The sequence below is a fragment of the Rhinichthys klamathensis genome, unplaced genomic scaffold (genome assembly GCF_029890125.1).
Source record: "Rhinichthys klamathensis goyatoka isolate OS25496 unplaced genomic scaffold, OSU_Roscu_1.1 h1tg000165l_1, whole genome shotgun sequence".
NCBI lineage: Eukaryota > Metazoa > Chordata > Actinopteri > Cypriniformes > Leuciscidae > Rhinichthys > Rhinichthys klamathensis.
The window spans coordinates 2,567,558-2,593,212 of NW_026606697.1; the positions used below are offsets into that span (position 1 = coordinate 2,567,558).

General features: G+C 38.8%; 1 protein-coding gene across 4 annotated transcripts in view; it reads left to right on the forward strand.

Moving 5' to 3' along the window:
* The first annotated feature begins 1,803 nt into the window (after window positions 1–1,803).
* Window positions 1,804–25,655, forward strand: part of nav2a (neuron navigator 2a) — a 207,900-nt gene continuing 184,048 nt past the window's right edge. For 2 of the 4 annotated variants that reach the window (XM_056259202.1, XM_056259203.1), the window contains exon 1: window positions 1,804–2,266. In XM_056259202.1, coding sequence (XP_056115177.1) covers window positions 2,030–2,266 — 237 coding nt within the window. In that variant the 5' untranslated portion in view covers window positions 1,804–2,029. The remainder of the gene's footprint in view (window positions 2,267–25,655) is intronic. The other 2 variants (XM_056259206.1, XM_056259204.1) reach the window with 1 other exon arrangement.

The window sequence follows — 25,655 nt, forward strand, 5'->3', positions numbered from 1 at the left end:
ATGTAAAAAATTAGCAAGTATCCTAGGAAACATAGTCGGTTATTATGTCTATAAACAGTTGAGAAAGTAAATGCATGTGTATCAGTATATTAGATCCGTGCATTCACTCTTAAAGTGACAGCAGCCTAATATCCCTGCTGTCTGTCTGTGTTTAATCAAACAACAAAGGACAAAGAAAAAAATCACTGCTCCTGACTGAATACCTTTTGTAACTTTATTAAGGATTAATTAATAAGGATGTTTAATTTATACAGTGAAGACTGTGTCGTGTTATTTTACATTTGCTTACTTTATTACAATTCTGTACCTGGAAACTTGTGTTAGACCTACCCGAAAAACCTGAAACTGTTTATTTCATTTGTTTCTTTGTTATATTGTATGTATTTGTATTTGTAATTAGATTTTTTGTTCTTAATTTATTACTGACTGTTTACTTTTCTGTATAATGTAGTCTGTTATAATGTTCCAAATTTACATTGGGCCAGTGGTTTTAGCCATGGTATCGAAATTGGAATAGAGAATTGTGATTTTTTTTTTCACTGGCATTTACAATTTTGGTGTCATAACTGCCTGTTTTTGCAAAACAGTTTCATAGCCGGTAAAATATATTTATGGCCGGTACATTTTCTTAAGTCAACGGCCATTGGCAGGTGGGCCAAAAAGTTAGTTTTAGGCTCTGGTTGTAAGTACAATTATCTGTTATTATCATTAATGTATATTATTATATATAATTAAACATTTTCTTTTCGCAAGAAACAGTATAAAATCTAACTTTTAAATATTAAACTAATCTAGATTTAGCATGCTATTATTTATGTTGATATATCGCTACCAACACCGCCTTTGTTTGCCGCTAGGTGACACTGTGCGTATTTGCTGTTGACGTTTCCATGGAGACGTTCAGCGGTATGAAGCGGCGAGAAAAGACTAGTGTGCGCGGAATGACGTAATGTGATGGATTGAGGCTGCTGTAGCGCGCGCTGGTCCCGCGTGCACTCACTCACACACACTCCAACTGCTGCTCCGCATCCCTCAGCGGACACCCAGCGCTCCTGTTTGGGGTGAGTTGTCTCTTTTATCTTCTGTTCTATCGTCATGAAGTAGATGCTCGGTGTAAAATATGTTTTTATCAAACCTCATTGATAAGCTTCACGGTTTGAATTGTTGTGCAATGTTACATTTTTATATTGAATTACTTAAAAACCAAAGGATCTCGACTACAATGCGAGCGCTGTGAAGGAGGGGTTGCTTGATGGCAGAGATATGATTTATTAAATTAAGAGCCTTTATCCCATGGATTGTGAAAAAAATGCCATAAGTCAGAATAATGTTTTTAAGTATTTTAAAAAACAATTCTTCAAATAAACATTTGTTTGTGTGTCGCGGCTTACGTATTGTTCCCGAAATCCAACTTGCCCAATATGTTAATTCAAGGGTTATAAAGTTTATCTAGACACGCTTGTTATTAATGGATGCCCTAATATGAATTGGGATATAATATAATTATCTTAAATCAATGTCAATGTGTGCAAGCTCGCGTTGTTCAGCAGAACGAAATATAATGCACGTGCACATCTAATAATACGACAAATTGCTTGTACTGTATTTAATTTAAACATTTAATCAATACTCTTGAAGTTAAACAGTTATTTTGCCCTCACTTAATTCTTTTTATATAAAAATAAAATTAAGTTTGCTTTGTCTTGTTTTCTTCTGTCACTCATGCACCTGCTTATGTAAAGAAGACCCAAGTCTGGAGCAAAAGTGCCTGGATCTCTGGATTTGGAGGATTTTACAAGAACAAACTGTGATGTAAAGCTGCAAGAGCATGACACTATGTCATTTGAAAGATTTCAGCTCGTCGGGAAAATGACTTTGTGAATACCGAAATGTGTAATTATGAAGTTGGGGTTGCTGGTCACAGGGGCCCTTCCCCCCTTCCCGATGCCTGTCACAGAGCAGCCGTGCTGGGCTTCATCTGAAGGGATGCACCATGGTGTGATCGCACGTCTGTCCTGCCCCAGACTCAATGAATCGCACGAATGAATGGACACTACTGTGGCAAAGGGAATTAGCTCGGTTGCATAGGGACTTTGGATTCGGGAACACTGGAGCAGGTCGGAGAGCGTTGGATTTTTATTTGAAGAAGTGCCGTGGATACTTCAAGGAGTGTTTTAGGAAGATGTCTGAGTCGGGAGCCGAGGCGTCTACATCTCAGCCTCAAAAGCGGAAGCAGGTAGTCCATGGTCTGGATGATCAGAAAAAGGTGAGTGTTTTGATTTGAGATACTCGTATATCTTACTTTTGAGGAGAGCAAAACTCCCACTCCCTACATTTAAAGCTGCCTGATCTTTTCCTAAATGCCCATAAAATGCTTTTGTAAATTCAGCTTCCAGATACAATGATTGTGCCTGGATTTGATTCTTCAGTCGCTGTTTGCAACATTTCAATCATTTACTCCTGGTTTCACAATATGTCAGTGCCATTGTTTTGTCTCAAGATGCACACCTGGGGGGTATTCCAGAAAGCAGGTTATGTGACATAAGCGGATAACCTCAACTTTCGGTTCCAAAAACGGAGGAAACTTTCAGGGTATGTAATTAGCCATAGCACTTACTCTCTGAACATAACCTACTCCAGAGCAGCTTCTGTTCAAGTTATGTTACAAGGTAATGTTAATTTTATTATAATATATAGCTATATCTCACACATCTTTGATCTGCATTCAGACGTTGTTGTTTTTTTTTTTGCAACAGGACGTTTTCATATGCTATCATCTATTTCTATAATAAAAGGCATATATGATATGATATACGGTATATCTTACCCTTCAAACAATGTAGAAGCAAAATGACTAAAAAATAAACTTATACAGCCATGTTATCTTTGCAATCACAGACTGTTATTTAGTTTAATCAGACTTTCTTTTTATTATATAATTAGCATCAAACAAACGTTATAGTTCTATTCACGGTGATTAAAGATTATTAAACGAAAAGATTGAAAAAATGATTGCACAACCACCGTGCAACCACCGTGCACAACCACCAAATAGGTGGCGATATGCACCAAGTATGTAAATCTGCATTAAAGCAGCACTAAGTAGGAATTCCGTTTTTGTCGGAATTCCTACTTAGTGTCGGAATTCCTACTTTTGTCGGAATTCCTACTTAGTCGCTGTGGAGTACTTGTACTGTCGTGAATAGCACTCACGCAGAGATGGCTCACACTCACGGCCGGATCCCCTCCCCCTGTACAACCGGTACCTGTTCAGTAGGATGGACGCTGTAACGAGTGGAAATAAGGTATGGCCCCTTTAAGAGCTGCGCGCGCCCAACACCACATGTATACGGCGCCGGGTTATTTCTGTTTGATGCTCATTTTATCAGAATTTTATCAGATCTGTTTTTTGCCGTAAAGCAATTTGTTACCTCACGAGACCTGATATCACACGATACTTCCTAACACTGAGGCCGGCGACTCGCCGGCCCAAAGTTGCAAGGGTGTTTTTGCGGCTCACAGGCACCAGGGGGGTGCGAGACGACCACCATTCAACACGAAATCAGTAGTATAAACATTACAATGACCCCAAAGCTGTTCGATTAAGGTAAAAAAGTTACTTAGTTCACCTTTGACAAAAGAACGAAAAGGCACGCTTTTTCTTACCGTCCGTTTCCATGGCGACTCGTCGATTCGTCGATGCGTTTTTGGAACCAGCATACCTCGAATAAGCAAGGTTTGGATTAATCAACCGAGAGTTCAGTGTATGTTTGACGGTAAGATAACCTTGCTTTCTGGAATACACACCAGTAATGTTTTTTTTCTAAGGCACGTTTATAAAAGCTACTTTAATGTCCTTATTAAACTAAGGCCTAATCCCGGCTTAATCTAAGCCTTGTCTGTGAAACCAGGCAATACAGTTTTATTTGAATGCTAAGGGAGAAACTTGGAACACTTTCACCTTGGCCATGCTGCACATTATCCGGTGATTTATGGTCAGCTGAGGCCGTGCACGTCCCTTGGCATATGGCCCAATAGCATAGCACCAGGTGCAATGGCCGCTTAATTGACTTGTGTTGAGATTTGTGTCTACACTTTATGACTGCTTGCAAATGCGTGTGCTGACCACAAAGCTTGTGGAAAATTTTAGACTTTATAGCAGTGAAGCGTGAGAAAAACGACGCCAGAGTTTTGGTGTAAATGTAAGAGTGTAATTTGCTTTGTTTTGTTTTATTCGAAATCCTTGGTTTACCAAGGCTCTCAGTGCAGATTATCAGTCATGCGAGTTGTATGATAAATTAAATAAACAGCTAGTAATGCACAATAACTTTAGGGGAGTCATCACAAACCTGAGTGTTTGCATCCGATCCGATTCGATCCAGTTTCGCCCCTTAGATCAGGCGCATTGTGCTCTCAAGAGCTGAGCTAATTGGCTTAGAGATTCCTCAAGGCCCATGTTTCACTTCCGTCTTTGGGAATCTGATTTTACATGTAAACGGATACCCGTTTGCTTGCCTCTCCAAGTATGACATGTTTTGCTTGGTGTAAATCCTAGCGTGAAGCGAAGAGATGAGGCTTGAGCTTCCTGGTTGCCCAGCTGGATCCTTTAGGGGCATTTTGGTTTCTCGCCCAGACTTAAAGGAGAGTCTTGAAGGACTATTAAAGTATACAGACTAATTTGACTGCAATGCTTGGTGGTGGATGGCTTTTTTCCACCGTCCTCTTTGGTTTGACTCGATTAGATATGCAAAATTGATCACCTGGGATTCTAGTAGAACATGAATTAATTAAAGTAGCAAAAAGCACAGCTGCTGTTTTCCAATTTTCCAGCATGATGAACTCTTGTCAGGACACTGAGTCGAACACACACCGTTACATCAAGAAGATCGTTGGCATAAAGACCAAAAATCAAATAACTAATTCAATTCAAAGCACATTCAAGTTATCCAAAGGATGATATGAATCAGAAATTTGTTCAGTACTATGAACATGACACGATATTTTGTATTGCACAATGGTTTCTGTTAATTGAAACCAGTGGTTTTGAATAGGTCTATCCGTCTGCTATATACGATCCATTGTTTGTGGAATAACAGGGGTCTCCCTGGATCTGACGCTAGGTGTTTCCCAATTACCTCATGCTATATAGATTTTCCTGAGAGAGCTGCTCCTGCTTTGGTTAATTGGATTTTCTCTCTACTATTGGCCCTGATTTTTTGATTACGTGTGTTCATCAAATGACTTTTCCTGGGAGAGTCGCAGGTAATGCACTTCATTCTGGAATTGCTCGTTGAGGTGAAGCTTACATCATTTTTTTCAATGTGAAGCTATGCATTTTAGATTAGGGCCTAGTAATGACAAAGAGCCAGTGAACTCCAGTCCTCCATTCATTGACAGCAAGAGGGGTGAATCAATGAAGAGGATGAAATACATTAATGAAAATAGGTATAATTGAAAAAGCATAGTGGCTTATTTTGAGTGGCGTCTTCATATATTCTAATGAATGTTTCCTTGCTTTGTTTTGCTTGGTGAAACGAATGTGTGTTCTGCATGATGTTCTTCAATTCTCACTGCAAAAACACAATTGGATTTTAATGGTTACATTTCCATTCATCTCAATACTTCGCTGCCTTATGCAGCCCTGCATTTATTTGTCTAAATTATTGGCTACTTTTGAATGTCCATTATGGAAGAAAATAATTTTTTTGGTCCCAAAAAAGGTTTCTCTTGATTGTATTGGTGTGCAATTTTGGTCTACGGTTTTTGTCTGTAATTTTTAGGGTTCAATCATGTTTTCGTGATATGTAAATCTGTAATGAAGGGATAAGTAGACAGTTGTGTTTTGTTGTAGTATACAGTTCCTTAGGACAAAAAGCAGTTTTGTAAGAACACACACATTTTCTTTTTTTAGATTTACGAATATCAATTGCATAGTAAAATTCCATCAAATTTAATTGAAAAATCCTTACATATTTTAAGATTTTTAAATGTGAAAAAAAAAATAGAGCTTAATAAAACATTTTGTATAAATCTTGATGGAACAAAGGAATGGACCATTTCAGTTTGTGATTCGTATTCATAAAAAAATATGTTTAAATTTATGAATATAAATCACATAAAACTTTTGTGGTTACGAAAATATTGTTTGAAAACGTTGTTAAAAACGTACTTGTACTTAAATAATTGTAATTATAATTTGATTATAATTTTAGAATTTGTACTTACCTACCTTTTTCTTTTCCCACTTTGATTTCTTAATTTAGAAAGCAAAAGGAACAATCTGTTAAATTATAGATTTTTCAGACTCTCAGGTTCATCTTTTGCTTGTTTTATCAACCACTGAAACCTACTGAGTTTCTGACTGCTGAAGAACCTTAGCTCACAAAGGTTAATTTCACAAACAGTCAGTCCTCAGACAAAATATTTATGCTTTTTGATTCATAACCAGACCCTTTCGAAACTAAGGGTGTATTCACACCTGTCTTGTTTGGTTCAATTGAATCGAACTCAAGTTCGTTTCCCCCCTTGGTGAGGATCTTTTGGGCAGGTGGGATACAGCAATCGCACTCATGCGCGGACCAAACAACCGTACCGAGACCAGACCCAGCTGAAGACGTGGTCTCGGTCCGGTTCCAAACGAACTCTGGTATGGTTCGAATTTCTGTCCAATGAATGGATGACCTTAGCACACGTGTGGTTTTGTTTACAAATTTTGGTTCACTTGCAAAAAGGGCAGTGTGAAAGCGAACCACAACCACACCAATAAAAAGAAAATCAACATTGTATTTGGTCCAAAGCAAGTGCGGATTTTCCTGGTGTGAATACACCCTAAGCTAACACGAAAAGGGTGATTTTTACACTAATGTTTGCATAAAAGAGCAGAATTTAATCATATTGAATTTTCCTACTTTTTAAATTGTAACACCTCTTTGGTTGGCATGGCTACTGTGTCAGTAGTGTACACTAGACCAAAGGCTGTGTTTGTTGAGGCCACACACAGTAGAAACTGACAGAGCCAGCAAGTGCTGTTATCTTTCCTTCACTATTTAGAGTAGTTTTGCCTGAAGACTCTGTTTAAAGGGATAGTTCACCCAAAAACGAAAACTCTGTCATCATTTATTCACCCTCATGTCGTTCCAAACCCGTAAGACTTTCGTTCCTCTTCGGAACACAAATGAAGATCTTTTTGTTGAAATCTGAGAGATTTCTGTCCGTCCATTTGGCAGCAATGGAGGGAAAAAAATGTTCTCTTCAAAAAAAATATTGAAACCGCTCAATTCATATGGATAATTTATGTTTATTTATGGATAAAATGTTCAAATTTTCAAATATTCCTTTTTAGGAACTAAGGTTCAAGATAGGACAGGACAAAAGCTTTGACAGATTGAAAAGTTGCATGTGTTTTCTTCTGAATCATGCTTGGGAGAGATTCCCTGTGCTATTGGGAATGGAAGAGTGACACTAATTGCACATCAAACTGTTTGGCTGTGACATCTTGGACATCAGATCGCTCTCATTAGGAGGATGAGAAACCTGTGTGTTTGTGCCTGAGCTGTTGACAAGAGTGTTTTGATCTTCTTCACTTTGAGTCATATTATGTGAAGTGTTAAAGTGCATATGTGTTTTGACTTATTAAGGCCACTGCCATTTCTTTGATATTGATACTCTTTGGGATAATTTTGACAGTAAAGAGATAGCTAATGGTGTTTTCAATATTTTTGATGCCAAATAACCCCAAATATGATGATCTCCCTTCCATAGATGTAAATGCAGCTATGTAAATGCAGCTATGTATTTTTAACTCATTTATACATGTTTTTTTTAGGTACACTTATAGGGTACTAGGGCTGCAACAAACGATTATTTTGATAATCGATTAATCTAACGATTATTAGAACGATTAATCGACTAATCCTCGATTATTTCGCAGACTAATCAGTAAGTTTGGAACGATTATTCAGCTTTTCCAATTAGTTAAAACATTGAGTTATACATATTCTAACTATAATATAAAAAAAGAAAATCACTTCAGCTTTTGAAATAGTTGTTTTAATGAACTTTGAGCCAACTAAACAGGTCATTCTCTTTAAGTTTTCAGATTTCGGTCCAACTCAAATCACACACAAATGCTCTCTAAGCATTGTTTAATAGGCCCACTGCTTTTCTTAGAACTGAAACAGAAAAAGGGACATTTACTTCAGGACACTAAGAATGGTAAAATATTAATCTGCAAACAATTATTATAATTATAAAATTACAATCTTTTTTTACATGACAATTGAGCTGACAGAGACGTTCTCATTCACCTTTTAATTTATAGTATGATAAAGTAACTGCCATGATATTCTTCCTATATCATAGGAAGGATATAACATCTCGTTTTGTAAGTCTTCATGATTATTGAACAAAATACAGGCAAGTGATAAGACTATAATAATACCTAATATACTAATAGTGTTAAAATAATAAAAACAGCCCTGACTCCTAAGCTCGATCAAGCTTTATTCTATACAAAATAAGTCATCACATTACTGTAATTATATTACTATTGATAATATTATTACTATTATTAGTAGTATTGCATTCTCTAATAAAGAGAGATTTGCCGCTGGTTAGTAGGCTAACTTAAGCTCCAGCTGGAGAACACTCACTTCTCACCGGCTCCTCTTTTCCCGGGATGTTTCCTCTTGCACTCCAACATGCATGTTGTGCTCCCGTGAAAATTGCACACGACAGCATTCTTGATTTGAAGTTTTGTGAAACTTTCCCAAACCTAAACCTTGCTAGTTCGGATTCGTTTGCACTGTCATAATTCGCGCTGTTTTCTCTTCTACCGCAATAGCATTTGTAAGGGCTGCACTACACTCTAGCGCTACAGCGCCGTAGCGGTCAAATCGCAGGATTGCAGGCCCTTACATTAGGTCACGTGAGATCAAACGACTACTCGACAACAAAGATATTTGTCGACAAATTTTTATTGTCGACGTTGTCGACAACGTCGACTAATCGTTGCAGCCCTACTTGAGTTACGTAATCAGATTACTTTTTCAAGTAACTAGTAAAGTAATGCATTACTTTTTCAATTTACAGCAAAATATCTAAGCTTTAAGAGAGCTTTAATAAGCCAATAAGTTTTTAAAAAAAAGTAACGCTAGTTACTTTTCCACATTTATTGACTGAAAGCTCTCCTGTCCCCGTGTTGAGAGAAATAAAGTGAGGAGGTGTTGTGTGCACTGTGTAAACATGATGGTTACTTTAGTTCTAGAATAAATCTGAACATGCATTTACTCATTGCACTTGCACAAAAACATTCATTATTCCTCAAAACGAATAAAAACAGTAAAATGCAATCTCAGAATTTTACGCAAAACTTTTATAATTAACTATATTAAATTACACAAATATACTTTATGTATTTAATCTCACTTTATTAGCCAATATATTTGCTGCTGACCTTCAATGATCTAATTCAACCATACTAATAAGGAAAAATTACTTTAGTAATTTAATCCATTCTTTAATCCAGAATGGCAGCACAGCTGAAAGGTTTGTTTGAGCGGCGCCCTCTACTGTACAGGCGTAAATATGCTTCAGCCTGAGGCTTATTATTTAACTTTTGGTATGAAAGGGCCTTAACATTTGCCAAAAATAAAACTTTTTTGTTATTATTAAAAAACCAACAAGCAAGCCAAGCCCAGGTAAGAAAAAAGTAACGCAAAAGTAATGTAACGCATTACCTTCCATAAAAAGTAACTAAGTAACGCAATTAGTTACTTTTTTGGGAGTAACGCAATATTGTATTGCATTACGTTTAAAAGTAACTTTCCCCAACACTGCTTATAATATTACCATAGTGAATCAGGGTAAGACAAATTGTTTTAACATGTTTGGAAGAAGGATTAATAATTTATTAACTCATTGTTTAAATGTAGTTAATTTTGAACAAAACAAGTTACATAGTGTACCTGTAAATATGAATGTTATAATTTTTTCAAATATTATGATAAAAAGTGGGATATTACGTGTAAGTAATTTGCTTTTGTTTTGACAAATTATTAAAATGTTATCTGGAAAATATTTACTTTGTATATTGACCTTGGGTATAGGACTGCACTATTTAATTGTATTTTAATCATGATAGCGATTTCTGCTTCTTTCGATTAATCAAAAAAAAAATCATCGTGCAATTTGCCCCGCTGATTATTTATCCTGAAAACATTTTTTTATTTAGACATATCGCCGTTTTACTTCCTGTTACTTTTGCATGGGATATGCCGAGCAAGCCATATCTCTTTCCTTACTGTAATGTTCTGACTATTACAGATTTAACTGGAGTGCTAAAACTGCATCAAAGACAGTAATTGCCATTTTGAACAGTATATCTCTGTGTGTGCACCTTTATTTAGTAATGTTGGCTTCCTTCCCAGAGATGCAAAGCGAGCGAGAGAGACTGCTGACAGCCTTGATTGATCGTTTTCCACTGGCCCATGATAGAAATATCTGAGCCTAATTGAACATAATATCAGTGAGGCTGGAAAGCTCATTGAAGAATGACTGTCGCAGCCTCTTTATTTACAGCCAGCCATTATCACCGTAATCAGGTTTTCTTCCCCTTCCCCCTGCCAGAGTTTCTCCACTGGAGATGAGAAGTGTGTGCTGCGCTCTTTCTTTACACCTCTTTGACAATTCATCTCAATAACTCCTGCGTGAAACTCTTCATCCATAGAGGAAGGTCTTACTCCCTGCCAGCCAGCAGAGATGTGAGGGGAGACATAAGGTTTCTGACTGATGCTAGAGTATGATGATAGTACTCAGTATTATGATCATAGTGTAGTATTTGGATTGTAGTGCAATGTAGGCCACTAAGCCTGTCACAATAAATGATTAATCTGATCATGAATGGTTATTTGATCTTATTGCAATTATACAAGATTGCGATAATTGTGCAGTTTCACTTTTATTTCAATTACATGCTGTCATCCAAATAAAGGAAATTTAAGCGCCAAAAAAAATGCCATAAATTGTGTGATATTGTGTCTGCTTTTCCGGTGTGGAGATAGTCTCAATCTGGTAGCAGTAAAGAATAAACAAAATCAAAAAACAAAGATATTTAAAGGTCTTCCTCTTATGGGTTTAATGAGACATGAAACATTATATTATATTATATTATAGTACATTATAGTATAATATATTATATTATATTAACTACCAGTTATATAAACATTAATTTTTACAGCATTGAAGTAAATGATATTATATTACATACAATTCCAAGAAAAACACACAAAAATAACATATTTGCACTGTGATGAGCAAAACTGAATTAAATCGTTAATCACAATAATTTGAATGTCAATTAATCGTCAGTACACAATTCATAATCGTGACAGGCTTAGTGCAATGATGTCTATTGTATTATAGTGTATTTTTGTATACAGTTACATTACAACATTGTTTAGTATACTACATGATTTAACATCATACAGCATATTTTAGTCTTAACAGGATTTTGTGTGAATGTTTTTCTGATTATTTTGTTCTAGCTTGCTGTTTGCATTATTTTTGTATTAAAGCAACAAAGTGCAGTATAGTATACTTTAGTATTTAGTATGGTTAAGTGCTGTCTTGTAGTACGTTAAAGTACAGCACACAGTACAAGGTATCATCTTGTATAACACCATTGGTTCTCAAACTGAAGGGTTTCAGGTAGTCAGCTAGTTGAATGACTGATTTTAAAAACTTGAGAAATCATGATAATTGACCAAAAACACCAATGATTAATCAGCTGGTAGCAATTAATACACTGATTGTGTAACATTTATTTGTAAAAAAGGAGTCTCATTCGTGTCAGTTCAATGATGTAACTGTGAACATAACTGTTAGGCCCAACATCTAAGCGAATGAAAAGTTGGCTTATTTACAGCAGGTTCGTCAAATAAAAGTATTCTAGTTCATTTTAGTGAAATGAGAGCAAAACTGCAGTCTGGTAAAACAAATTATGAATCAGCAAATCAGAGGCTGTTTAAACTCAAACGCTTCCTAAAATAAGTAATTGTTTTGATTTTTGCTGGTCCACATTTTTTGTTTTACTGTTGAAGTGGTCCGCCACTGCTGTAGTATATCTATCTTCTGGGATTTTAGCAATAAAGATAATTAGACTATATTTTGCTGAGTGTGTTTTTGTGCTAGTGCCTTGGCTGGCTGTGCCATCTAAAAGCTGTCCAAAAGCTTTTCCTATTCTTCATATCTGTACAGTTAATTTAACTTGTCCAATAAAGGGTGATATTTTCCCTCTTAGATACATGCATCATCATTTATGTGAAATTCTTACATTTAATCAATAAATTCAATTAAAATAATAAGCCGCATAGGGTTGTTACCAGTCAAATTAAATCAGTATCAAGAAAACCCATCTTTCCACTGTAGATGCACAACGGTTCTGTTGTGGATTTGTTTCAAACCATTTTAGTCAGCAAAATAGAGCAAAAACTGACAATATTTTGTCTAAAAGCTTCACTATTAACTCAATCAATATCACATTTGCAATTGCAATCAGTTGGGGATAAACAGAATTTTTGCTTGTGTAATATTACTTAAACTCATAAAACAAAAACTCATGTGGGATTTTTGCCCCTATGTCTTAAACGTTGAAGTGCAGTAGACCTCTTTTCATCCTGGTCTGTTGGATTCTCCATGAACAATGTCAGTGAGGGGAAAGTGTTTTTGTCGGTCAGGGCAGGTGGCACCGATGAGCCGTTGAATGTGACGTGAGGGTGGAGAGTGGAAAAAGCAGCTTCTGACTCTCTGACACCATCTGTCAGTCCCCTCTTCTTCCTCACGGAGGGACAGGTGGTCAGGCCCAGTTGGAAGGTTGAAGCTGAGCATGACCAGTCTTGTATCTGTAGGTCTCATCTACGTCTTTTAATTAAACTACACTAGCGCCTAGGTCTTGGATACAACCTTCAAGAGTCTCACTGTGCTGCTGCTGCAATAAACCAAAGATTTGAGCCATCAGTTGGACATACTTGATACTGGAGACACATAATGGATTTGACAAGCCATGCATGTTCTTACAGGATTAATCAGATTATTATATGCCATCTGTATTCGCAAAAATATTCATGTAGATTTTCTGAGAGATACTGTGTATGGACTGTTGGTTGACAGACATTACACGTTTCTGTGCATATCTGGGGTGTTTCATCGGCTTATGAAATTCCCGTCATAGTATAGGCAGGAGTGTTATTCCCAATTTTAATTTATTGTGTGACCTTTCAAAGGGTCTTTGTTACTGCCGTCCGGGCTCCGGTAAACACAATGTTAATGGTAAATGAGATTTTGTGCACGGAGACAAATAGCCATGTATTCTGTCATTCATCACAGCGCATCCGCCCAAACACGCCCGAGGCGAGACTCGCCTGCTGATCTCAACTAACAGTTCTCTCCACATCAGCACGAGAATGGACTGCCTTCCCAGAGTCCCTGGAAGCTGTTTTTAAGGCTGTTATCTTCAGTCTCTAGCGCAGGGGGCTGCGACGCTGCTGATATACGGTACCTGCTTCAGTATTCTCCTTTAAGCCCTCACCCACTTCCCAAACTCTTCCCTAATGTCTCCCCTCGGCTGTGGCACGGCACATGATCTCATCAAAATTCAATTTTACACCCTAGGAGCTTTCCCAGCGATAACGAAGGATAAAGGCGTCTTTTCCCTCTCTAGCCATGTGTAACCTGGAGTGTGAAGCTGGAGAATCCCGTTTCTGCCACCGTTTGGAAGAGCGGGTTTGAGTACTGAATCCTAATCGGAAAAGCTACAGACAAGCACAGGGACAAAGAGGGGTGGGGAGGCGGTGAAGGAGAACACGGAGAAGCACTTCACGGAAAACCCGGAGTTGTTGCTCTAGGTCAGGGCGGCGTGTACGCGTGTCCGTGCGCGACGTGACATATGTTGTGTAAAAAATGTCGAACCGCAGTTTCCTTCAGGGCTGCTGGGAAATGGGTTTGCCGAGGTGACAATGAGCAATGGCACAGACTTTGCTGGCCTTTTTCAAGCCGAGTGGAAAAGCGGTTACATGTTTTCTCTCTCCATTGTATGAAATCCTTATAGATTTTCTGCGTAGTTATCGATTCTTATGCTGGAATAACATAAATCTCTCTTGATGTTTGCTTTGGTACTTTTAGCAACATTTATCACTCTTGTCTGATTCAAAACTAGATGCTTAAAATTTAAAGGAAAATTTCACATCCCCCCCACAAAAAAAGTAAATTCTATCATCATTTATTCACCCTCTTGATTTTATTAAGAAAATTTGAAGAATTTTTCAACAGTTTTTGTACATGCAATAAACAATATCAGTTTTTGTTCAATTATTGCCAGTGTTGATTTGGACCCTGTTGATTTTCATTGTATGAACAAAAACACATTTTCCAAAATATCTTCTTTTGTGTTCCACATAATAAAGAAATGCATACAGGTTTGGAATGACACGAGGGCGAGTGAATTATGATAACATTTTCTATCTATTTAACCTGTTAACTGTCAGTGACCAGGTGCTTTATTTATTATCCTTTTTCTCTATCAGATATTTTAGTAATCATCATAAATTTGGTATCATTCGAAAGCTTAAACACTCAAAATTCATCCTGTAAAAACATTTTGAAATTGCGTTACCATGAAAATGGTACTTTAAAACCTTTTAGCGGGCTAAATTTTTGTGATATCATCTTCAAATTTGGAACACAATTTGGTTAGACATATAGCTTTGTAGCATCTTTAGAGCCCAAATTATTTTGTTTAATGTTTATTTTTTATTTGTTTGCTTTACAGTAAACGTAAACTTTTTCAGATTCCACAGTGTAGAGAGAGCAGGTGCGCATGGTTGCCAGATTACAAAGGTTAAGTAAAACACAGGGCAGAAAATGTATACTTTCAAGAGAAACACTCTGATTGGGGATTTAAACTCTTGACATCTGGCAACCGCAAGAATGAAAGCTCGTAGTTGGGTCAGTCTGTAATATTTTGTCCTCCTTTTTTCGACAAAAACAAAGTGAGAATTTGGAAAGTTTTTCTTTTCTTGTTGTCGATATAGTCACAGATATCGTTTAATGACCTTGGTGTCGTCTCGTCATCGTCTTAGTCATTTTTTTCCGTCATATATTTCCTAACGAAATAAACACTATTTTTTAAGCTGCTTTCCCTTCTTCAATAATCTGTTGAGTGTCTTTTTGAAAACAGAAACTAGCCTTAGGTCTGTATTCCAAAGCATTGGATATGAACATTTACTCCTCTATGAGCATCTACCCATCTGTAGAATTTTCTGTTCTGCTTTTCCTTGACATTTCAGAGGTTGGTTTCCATCCCTGTTCACCCCCATCACAGCCGTTTGTGTGAGCTCCCTCCACCATGTAATCTACAGAGAAAGAGGTGGAATGAATCACTGAATGATTTCCCGTCACCCATTGGCCTCTGTTCTACCTGAGAGACGTGCAGCATTATAATGCACCTCTGCTGAGATGGGAGTGTGTATTTGTTTGAATGTGAATGAGTGGGAACCTTGAGAGGTCGTACCTGTGGGCCAGATACTCATGTTGCAGACGGGCTTGAAAAGCACTCATTGATTCCTCTCTAGAAAGAGGCATTTATGGGTAAATCCATTAAAATCCTTCTGTTAAAGCCGCCCCTCTGTGTTGGTGGCTAAGCGTAGTAATACAGAGTAGATGTGGGACTTAAAACACATGATTTCTTGCTGAATATTCAGTTTGTTTCTTCACTTTGAAATATGTCATGTTAAAGAAGGTAAATGCATTGTGAATACCAATTCATGCTGTCTTTTGTGAATTGGTCAAGATTGTTGCATGCAAGCTTTGCATGAAGTCGGAGCTTGAGATTGAGTTTTCCTTCATAAAGCACCTGTAACCTCTCTAACCTGATCCAAATTCCAGTTGCCTCTTGGCAGGTGTTCCCTGTTCACCTACTTTCATCCGGTCCATTACTCCTGTAGAGCATCTGTGTGTGTATATGTGATCTCCTCTGGCATGCTTCACCCAGAATCCCTTTCCCTGGGGATTTATCCTCCACCCAAATCCCATAATTGATGGAATTTCCCTAGATGAGAGCGAGTAACTGAAAGTACCACATATGGAGCAGTCAAAAGACAACACACGGGGGATTAATTAGCTACAGTAACCCCCTTACTGCCTTCACATGAGCTCCATTCTATTCTCATTACCTCCAACCCCCAACGGCCTGTAACCCTCCTCCTCATAAAACACACACATAATCAATATTCACATTCTGCTGCTATTGATCACACAACCATGAGCGCCATTGCCGCTGTCGCCTGAATACCCAGGATTTCCGCCCAACATGTCCACAGTTGGTTTCTTGACCATATGGTTTATTGAATGCATTAGCAGGATACTTAAACTTTTGTACATTTACAGATTGCAGTAACTGTTGTTTTCCGGGATAAATAAGCGTTTCTCTGGATTCATGGGGCTAATTTATCTGCTCTTCCATCTAAATTTTGTTTTAAATACTGGTGGGATGAATGCTAATGATTTAATTGCAGATTTGATATTATCTAATTTGTCATAACATGCACAAACAAACCCATTTGTTTACCACTGGGAATCAAGTGCATTCATTTCTAATTAACTCTTAACTGAGTTGCATTTCCCATAGACCCAAGCCATATCTAGAGACCAGAATATCATAGAGACTTGGGGGTGGGCAATACCCTAGCAACCACCCAGGACACCTTAGCAACCGCACGGCATTCAGGGTTGTGCGCCATTCAGAATTGAATTGAGAATTATTTTTAAAATTCCTGAATTTGAATTCAATTGAATTGCAAACATAATGCCAAATTGCAGCTTGAAAATGAATGTAGTAGCATTAAAATTTAATTAAATTTCAAAGAAATTGTTTTATATAGAAAGACAAACATAAAATATTGGTTTGACAAAGCCTTGTTGAAATCTTTAAAGTTTGAAGGCCTTACAGATCTCTGTTATTTTAGTACTGTTTACAATTGTAGTATTTATTATTTTTTAAATTAGCTTTTCATTTTTTATAGTTCAGTTTTCATTAAGTTTAACAATTAGTAATTTTGTAATGTATTTTTGTCATTTTTACTTTAAAAAAAAAAATATTTCTTCTATGTGTAATGATTTGGTTGTGGTGGTAAGACAGCATTCAGCAGAGAGAGTGAGAATCCAAACGCAGTTTATTAACAAATATAATCCAAGGTCATAGTCCATACCAGGCAGAGGGTCAAGCACATGTAATCAGAGCAAACACAAAATACAATCCACTGAGGCAGACGGGAACAAGAAATCCAAAACTCAGGAAAATAAAAAGAAACTAGGAACTGCTCAAAATACTGACAGAGTGTAAACCAAACCAGCAAACAAACAAACAAACAAGACTTCATACTGAATGAAGGCAAAAGGCATTTAAATAGACAGGGTGATGATCAAATGAAACAAGACACAGCTGAAACAGATCAACTAATAATGAGCAAAGGATTCTGGGAAATGAAGTCCGGGAAAAACAGAGTCTAAGGTAAACGGTGAGGGACTAGGATGCCATCAGTTGGCACATGATGGCACCTGCAGCTGACAGATGTAACATAGCCCCCCCTCGAAGGAGCGGCTTCCAGACGCTCAAAACCAGGTGGGAGGTGGAGCGGAGGCGGATCCGGGGGCGGGAAGGTGGGCCAGGACCATGGAGGGGAAGAGGACCTGAAGACTGCGGCAGGACAGGCAACCAGGGCGGAGCAGGCGGCCATGGCAGAGATGACCCTTTGGGTGGCCAGGGCGGAGCAGACGGTTCAGGGGGTCCAGGCAGACCTGGCGGTTCATGGCTGCAGGGCGGACCAGGCAGCTCGGGCGGCCAGGGCGGTGAAGACCCCACGGGCGGCCACGGCGGTGAAGACCCCTCGGGCGGCCACGGCGGTGAAGACCCCTCGGGCGGCCACGGCGGTGAAGACCCCTCGGGCGGCCACGGTGGTGAAGACCCCTGGGGCGGCCACGGCGGTGAAGACCCTTCAGGCGGCCACGGTGGTGAAGACCCTTCAGGCGGCCACGGTGGTGAAGACCCTTCAGGCGGCCACGGTGGTGAAGACCCTTCAGGCGGCCACGGTGGTGAAGACCCTTCAGGCGGCCACGGTGGTGAAGACCCTTCAGGCGGCCAGGGCGGTGACGACCCTTCGGGTGGGCGCCCCCCCAAAATTTTAATGGGAAAATTGACAGGAAAGGGGGGATCCGGCAGCAAAGAGGGTCTTGGGCTGGGCAGGACCAGCAGTGAAGAGGACTTTGAACTAAGCAGGACCAGCGGCAAAGGAAACTCTGGGCTGGACAGGACTGGCGCAGGATCAGTGGGCTCTGGTGCAGGAAAGGGCTCTGGCGCAGGATCAGCGGGCTCTGGCGCAGGATCAGCGGGCTCTGGCGCAGGATCAGCGGGCTCTGGCGCAGGATCAGCGGGCTCTGGCGCAGGATCAGCGGGCTCTGGCGCAGGATCAGCGGGCTCTGGCTCGGCAGGCGTGACGTGAAGCTCTGGCTCGGCAGGCGTGACGTGAAGCTCAGGAACCGAATCATGGAAAGATCTGCAAACCAGGACTGGTTCAGGAAGAAACTCAGGAACAGATTCATGGACTGGAACACCCTCTGAATTATGTGCAACTGTCATATTCAAAGTGATTTCAACGAACGTCGACCAAACACACCACAGCGCCACTGCCATCACTGAAAGCACAGTGGAAGATGGGATAAACTCTGGGATTAGAGAAGCGTCAGCAGAAATATTCGATGATAGCGGTTTTGATAAGCCTGCTGTTCTGACCATTCTCAGAGGTAGATCTGCCAACTTGGATATCAAGCCCCAACGTGGATAAAAAGCTTTGGCATCCTCAATCGCTGCGTCAACGACACCTGGGAACACAGGAATGGTGTCCATGACGGCTGAAGACGGAAAGGTTTCTTTCACAATAGGAGGCCTTGGATTGTTGATCTTGACCACTGAAAAATTAGGCAAGGTTGTGCTGGAAGTTGGCTGCTCTGACGTGATTATACTGGTGACTGGCGGCTCTGACATGACTGCAATGGCTACTGGTGGCTCTGACATGACAGTTCTGGCTAACGTTGCAAGCACTGGGGTATTCAGCACTAGAGTGGATGGAAATTGCTGGTCAAGCTCCGTGGCCATCGGAGCTTGTCTCACGTAGCCCCCACCCAAAAAAGGTTTAGGCGAAGCATCACCATCTACCACTCCCACAGTAAACTGGGACCCGCTCCACAATAATGCATAGTCCAGAAAGTCAACGAACGAACTTCGAGGTGCATCATGAATTAGCTTATCCTTGAGAAGAGGGTTAAGTCCGTAACAGAAAAAGTCTATGAGAGCACAGTCCGGTAGATCAGAAGCATTTGCCACGTCAAGGAAAATGTGTACATGTTCTTCGAGTGTGCGGTTACCTTGACGCATACGAACTAGTTCAACTGCTGGATTCATGACGATGAAGTCTTCTGTAATGATTTGGTTGTGGTGGTAAGACAGCATTCAGCAGAGAGAGTGAGAATCCAAACGCAGTTTATTAACAAATATAATCCAAGGTCATAGTCTATACCAGGCAGAGGGTCAAGCACATTTAATCAGAGCAAACACAAAATACAATCCACTGAGGCAGACGGGAACAAGAAATCCAAAACTCAGGAAAATAAAAAGAAACTAGGAACTGCTCAAAATACTGACAGAGTGTAAACCAAACCAGCAAACAAACAAACAAGACTTCATACTGAATGAAGGCAAAAGGCATTTAAATAGACAGGGTGATGATCAAATGAAACAAGACACAGCTGAAACAGATCAACTAATAATGAGCAAAGGATTCTGGGAAATGAAGTCCGGGAAAAACAGAGTCTAAGGTAAACGGTGAGGGACTAGGATGCCATCAGTTGGCACATGATGGCACCTGCAGCTGACAGATGTAACACTATGTATGTAGCTTACATTTTTATTTCAGGTTTAGTTTTAGTAATTGTACTTCTTCAACTTAAATTTATTTATTTCGTTAAGTTGCCAAAGCAGCATTTCTATTTTTTTCATCTAATATTTTTGTTTTATTTTAGCTTCATTTCCAATTACTGAAAACAAAATTTAAGTTTTAGTTAACACTAACAACACTGTAACAGATAGGCCCTGTTTACACCTGGCATTAAGAAGTATTTTTGTCAATCTGATCACAAGTGGACGACGCTAAATGCAGGTGTAAACAGGGTTTAAAACGTTTTGAGCTTGTCCACTTTTGCAACTTCCTGAGGTAGTCGAAAACGCATTAGACCGGATTGCTTTCGTAAACACTCATGTGGTCGAATGTGTTCAAACAGCCACAAAAGACCGTCTACTCTCCGCCTACTGACCTAATGCGTAAACATTATGGGAAGCGCTCTAGCCAGACGGGATTTAAACTTGTCGACTGGAGACCCAAGTTTGGTTTGAAGATGAAAAATGTACCAAGCTCAATGTTCTCTCACTATTCCTGGTTTCTAACACTCGCTCGCAGCGTTCGGCTGGTCTTGCGGCTGTCAGAGCAGAAAAAAAATCTGATGGTCTTCGTTTGTTTTTCCATAATCTCCTTTCACGTTCATTAAGTGCCTGAGCTTATTTTGTCCATTAGATCGAAAGATCTGAAAAAGCCCATATATTTACCCGTCCATAGACCCCTTGAAGAAATCAGGACAAAAATGGTTGAAAGTGCACAAAAGAGACAAATTAAAACACCAGGTGTAAACGGGAATGTGTCTCCCTCGTCTACTTTTGATCCGATCGACCAAAACGCATCTTAATACCAGATGTAAACAGGGCCATAGATAGATAGGCAGATAGACTCCTTGCCAATCGTCCATCCCAGATCATTTTTGTAGTCAGACAATGTACAGAACTTGTTTTCAGATAGTGTGGATTCATGTGACCTTAGTCTTGTTGCCTGGTCAGTGGAGATTAGTTTTATTGACTGCATACATGATTATGAGTATGGTGTGTATGTGATATATGTGTGGTGTGTATGCGTGGGATGTTGCTTAGGGCGAACAAGAGCACATGTATATGTTTGCTCTCAACACCCACTTTTAAATCTAATGCTAGTATGCCGTATTAATGCTGACATCCCTGTTGAACTCAAAGACCTTTGAGAAATGAAGCCTTACCACCCACCCACTATCTCCAGAGCAGTTTACACCAGTTTACATGATCATGGTATGGCCCAAGCCTGTATTACCTTTAAGTCCGTAATAGAAAACCCTTTCAGGGTTAGGGTTCAAATGAGTTTTCTGTTCTCCCAACGCCTCTTCTGAGTTTTTAACAATGGGCTTTGGCCACACTGATCTGGAGAACAGGTTTGTCATGTCCTTGTCTTAATCCAGGCCATTGAGAAGTGCTTGTCTTAGCACAGAAAGGAGGGGCTGTCCTGCCGGGAGCTCAAGGACGATGCAGTGCTGTAATCTTAACCGTTAATAGCCCTCCACAGCAGAAAGACACCAGAATAAGGAATGAGGGGAGCCTGTTTTTTCGATCCGTACAAACACACAACAACATTAGCTGCAAATACAACCGAAAACAATGCTTAATTAAAAACTCATATGACAGATGTTATCTCTGCTCTGATGCACTTAGATTTAATCCGCCGCAGACCTTAATGGTGCTTTAAAGGCCAAATTGATTCCATGATGCATTGGTTAACATTTACTCATGTTATTTTTCCACGATGAATGCTTTATTATAAAACGGATAGTTCTAAATTGGGTGAGCCGCGTTTGAAGCCTTCACTTCAAGTGGCTGCGTTAATATTGGAATATAAATTGGAAAATTGGAGTCTTATCTCAACACAGTGTTTTCTGATCCTTTACTGGGATTTTCCAGAGGTCGGATGAGATTTTTAACTGACAGTCAGTTACTTCCAAGATGGAGAGAAGGTGTCTGCAGTCGTCTGCAAACGTTGATCGATATTATAACCGTGGGGTAATAGTGGAGATCAATAAGCATCAGGACCGGCCTGTTCCGCTGATCAAATATTAATCAAGACAGACGGAACCGAGTGGTGTCTTAAAGGGTCTGTCTCTCCGTTGTAGATCAGCGTCTCTGTCGGCTTTAATGGGGGCGAACTAAGACTTTAAAAAAATTAGACAAAGCTTTTTCTGCACTCTGAGAGAAGAAATAACAGGGAGATTCTTCTCAATCAAATATCAAGGGATGGATGCACTTCGTAAATGCTATAAATTGTTCTTGGTAATTGAATGTAAAATTATGTTAATTTATTGGCTGTTAGTTCTCACCCATCCTGTAAGAGACATGTGAACGATTGTGTCATAATCAGAGGAGATAGAAATTCATACAGAGATGTTTTACAGAGCGCTTCATTCTGAACAGATTGCGTTGTTGGAGATTGCTGCATTAGAAAATAAATTTGACTTAATTACCTTTGGAATTTGTAAAAAACGTGTATGTGTGTTTGTACTGTTTGTCTAGTTATGAATGTTTATCTGCACGGTTAGGGATGGTCATATCTTCCAGTGCCAGTGAACTTGATGCTAAAATGCTTTTCAACCACTTTTCTCTCTCATTGAGTTTCCATTCATGTGCATGGATATAACCATTTCAAACACGCTCATCTTACTGGCAATGTGCATGCTTGTGTGTGTGTGTGTGTGTGTGTGTGTGTGTAAGGTTCTTGTCTTCTGGGAGAACCAAATTCCGCTCCAGTTCAGCAGTTGATAAGGAAATGATAGTGTCTGCAATCCTAGTACAGGATGAAGTGTAAATGATTTGTACAGATAAGAGACAGGTTAGCTTTCTCTCTCCCTGTAGGTCTGTTATAAAACCTAATGAACATTTATGGATGTGAAAAAGGATTGTTATGCTGCTTTCTAGATACCTTTTGACCAAATTCTAAGGCATTAACACACATGAACATACTGTATATTTTTATATTATTTATGTACTGTTTTAAAAAAATCATGAGGCCATGCTGTGTTATGCTGTGTTGTGAATATATATACAGGATGCTGTCAGACCTCACAGTCTCTGATACCGAGAGTGTGTGTGGTTATAAGAGCTTGGAGGTCACCTTCAGGCTCGTCAATCTGAGACTGTGATCTTTGAAAGCGATATGTCCCCTCGTTCTCTCCTCCACACACACACATTCGCTCTGATTCAGACACATTATCTCTGAAAAGTAACCTCCTGTAGTGTGGGAATGCTCCTCTGTGCGTGATTTATTACAGAGGCCCTCAACACACTCACACGCTGAGGTTCAGTGAGTCAGTGTGTCTGCAGACACACATCCTGCTCCATCTAAATGCAGTAACAGCACACAAACCACAGAGGTTACCTCAGGACATCACTGGATACCACGGTATACACTATTACACTCTTCTCTGGCTCTCTCTTGATGAGTAATTTGTCAGTCAGTGCTGAAAGTGAAAATATTGAGTTATCGAACACAATCACTGCTAACGTGAGCACTGATGGTGCCAGGTCCCTCTTGGAATTGCTCCGTTTATTAATATTGAAATTTTGAACCATGTGATTTTGCTGTGGTCGGGGCTTATGTTTCTCATTCTTGTTCTTATTATCATTAGTTTTAAAGCAGGTTTACTTCAGGATAGTTCAAATATGGCATAAATGATCTTGTGTGGTGCATTTAATGTAATCCAATAGTTAACTAAACCTTAACTGAAATGTTATCTGTATCTTTGACTGAAACTTTAAGCCAGTCACAGTCAGCCCACACAAGTAGATGAAAAGTGGCTTTTATGTAGTTTAGATTATTACGTTTCATATCTTGTCATATTCCTCAAACCGCTGGACTGCTAAATGTTGATATTACTGACATCGTTCTCTTTATTCATAATATTTGTTTCATTTTTATGGGACTGTAAGTAAATAAATGAACTCTCACATTCTTTACTGCACTTATCTCTTACTCAGTCCTCTTAGAAAAGATCAGCTCCTTTTTGGATGAATCTCCAGGTCGCATTTTACATGAAATGCAAAATACATTTTAACATTAAATACATATATTTCGCCTAATAGCAAAATATTTGAAATTTGAAAATAAAGTGAACTATAAATAAAGTCTACTATTAGGATAATATTAGAAGTTATTATGGTATGCATAATAAAACTGTTCGAAATATAACTGTGCATAATAACAAAGTGAAATTTGAAATAAAGTATACTAAATATAGTATTTTTTGTACTGTGTCTACTTGATTATAAATTGAGCGGTTTAAAGTTAAAACATTATGCATTAAGTAAAAAGTAGTAAGTTGTTTTCAAAAATGACTTATTTACTAATAGTACTATTTTTTTTTATATATTTTATATTAAATAATACTATGTTTTATGTCTGTAAATCTGTAACATTCTAAGGGTCTTAATATAATAAAATGATGATAGTAATAAAATGAAATATGATTGTTATCTTTTTTTAAATCCTTTTTTTCTTTTGTTTTTTTCTGAAATGTGACCTAAACTGTTCTTGATATGCTTCATAAATTTCCCTTTTATGTCTAAATGTACTTTTCTACAATCATGTTTTGCGAGTACTAACTGAGCATCTACTGAGGTTTAATTGGCACCTCTAAACACTGTTACAAATTTCACAGGTGTTTTAAAGCATTCGTGAAACCTGCCGACTGTAGCGTTTCGTGCAAGACCAGGAATGAATGGGATTTCCTCCTACTGTTTTTTCTTCCGCCCCTTACAGTGCTTCACACAGTGTAGAACATGTAAGAAAACACCAGCTCTGTGAATGTGTGTGGGAGTGATTGTGAAATGGAGATGGCACCACATGGGGTCTCGGTGCCCCTGCAGTCCTCTGGCACAAGTGCAGCATCATCTCCTAAAGCTTCAATACCCTCCAGGTGTGACTTCCTCCCTCCAGAGACGCTCAAAACCTCACAGATACGTTCTATTATTTACACTTTCCCAAGGGATTGTGAATGTCTTCAGAGTGAACCTTCGGTGGAGGCATCTCTAAATTATTTGGAAATCTGTGCGTAGTATTATGTACATTTTCTGTACATGCTGTACACACTGCATGCATGCTTAATTCATATGTACATACTGCTGCCATGTCCACTTATTACAAGCTTTTTAAGGCTTGTTGATTTTGTGTTGCTTAAAGAGATCTCGTTTATGGAGTTATTAAAGTTGTCAGGTGCAGCAGGTCACGATATGTTTGATGTCTTATTTTCAATATAAAGCATTTGGATTTATTTCGGACTCTTTATTTGATGAGACTGTCAAGTTACCACGTTATTAACATTAAATTGGATTTAAAATAACAATATTAATATTATACATTTTATATAACGATGTCAATGTTTAATTAAACCAATAGTTCACCCGTCATTATTTATTCGCCTTCATGTTGTTATATTTATATTATAAATAATATATTTATAATTATTTATGATATATAATTATTAGGGGTGGTTAATCTGTCTGATTTCCCGATTCGATTACGATTATTGAAGTCCCGATTCGATTACAGTCGATTTTCGATTATTAACGATTCTCGATTAGCGATTATTGATTTTCCATTTCACAACAGTAAACGAAAATACACTACAAAGTGTTTGCAGTATTTAAAAAA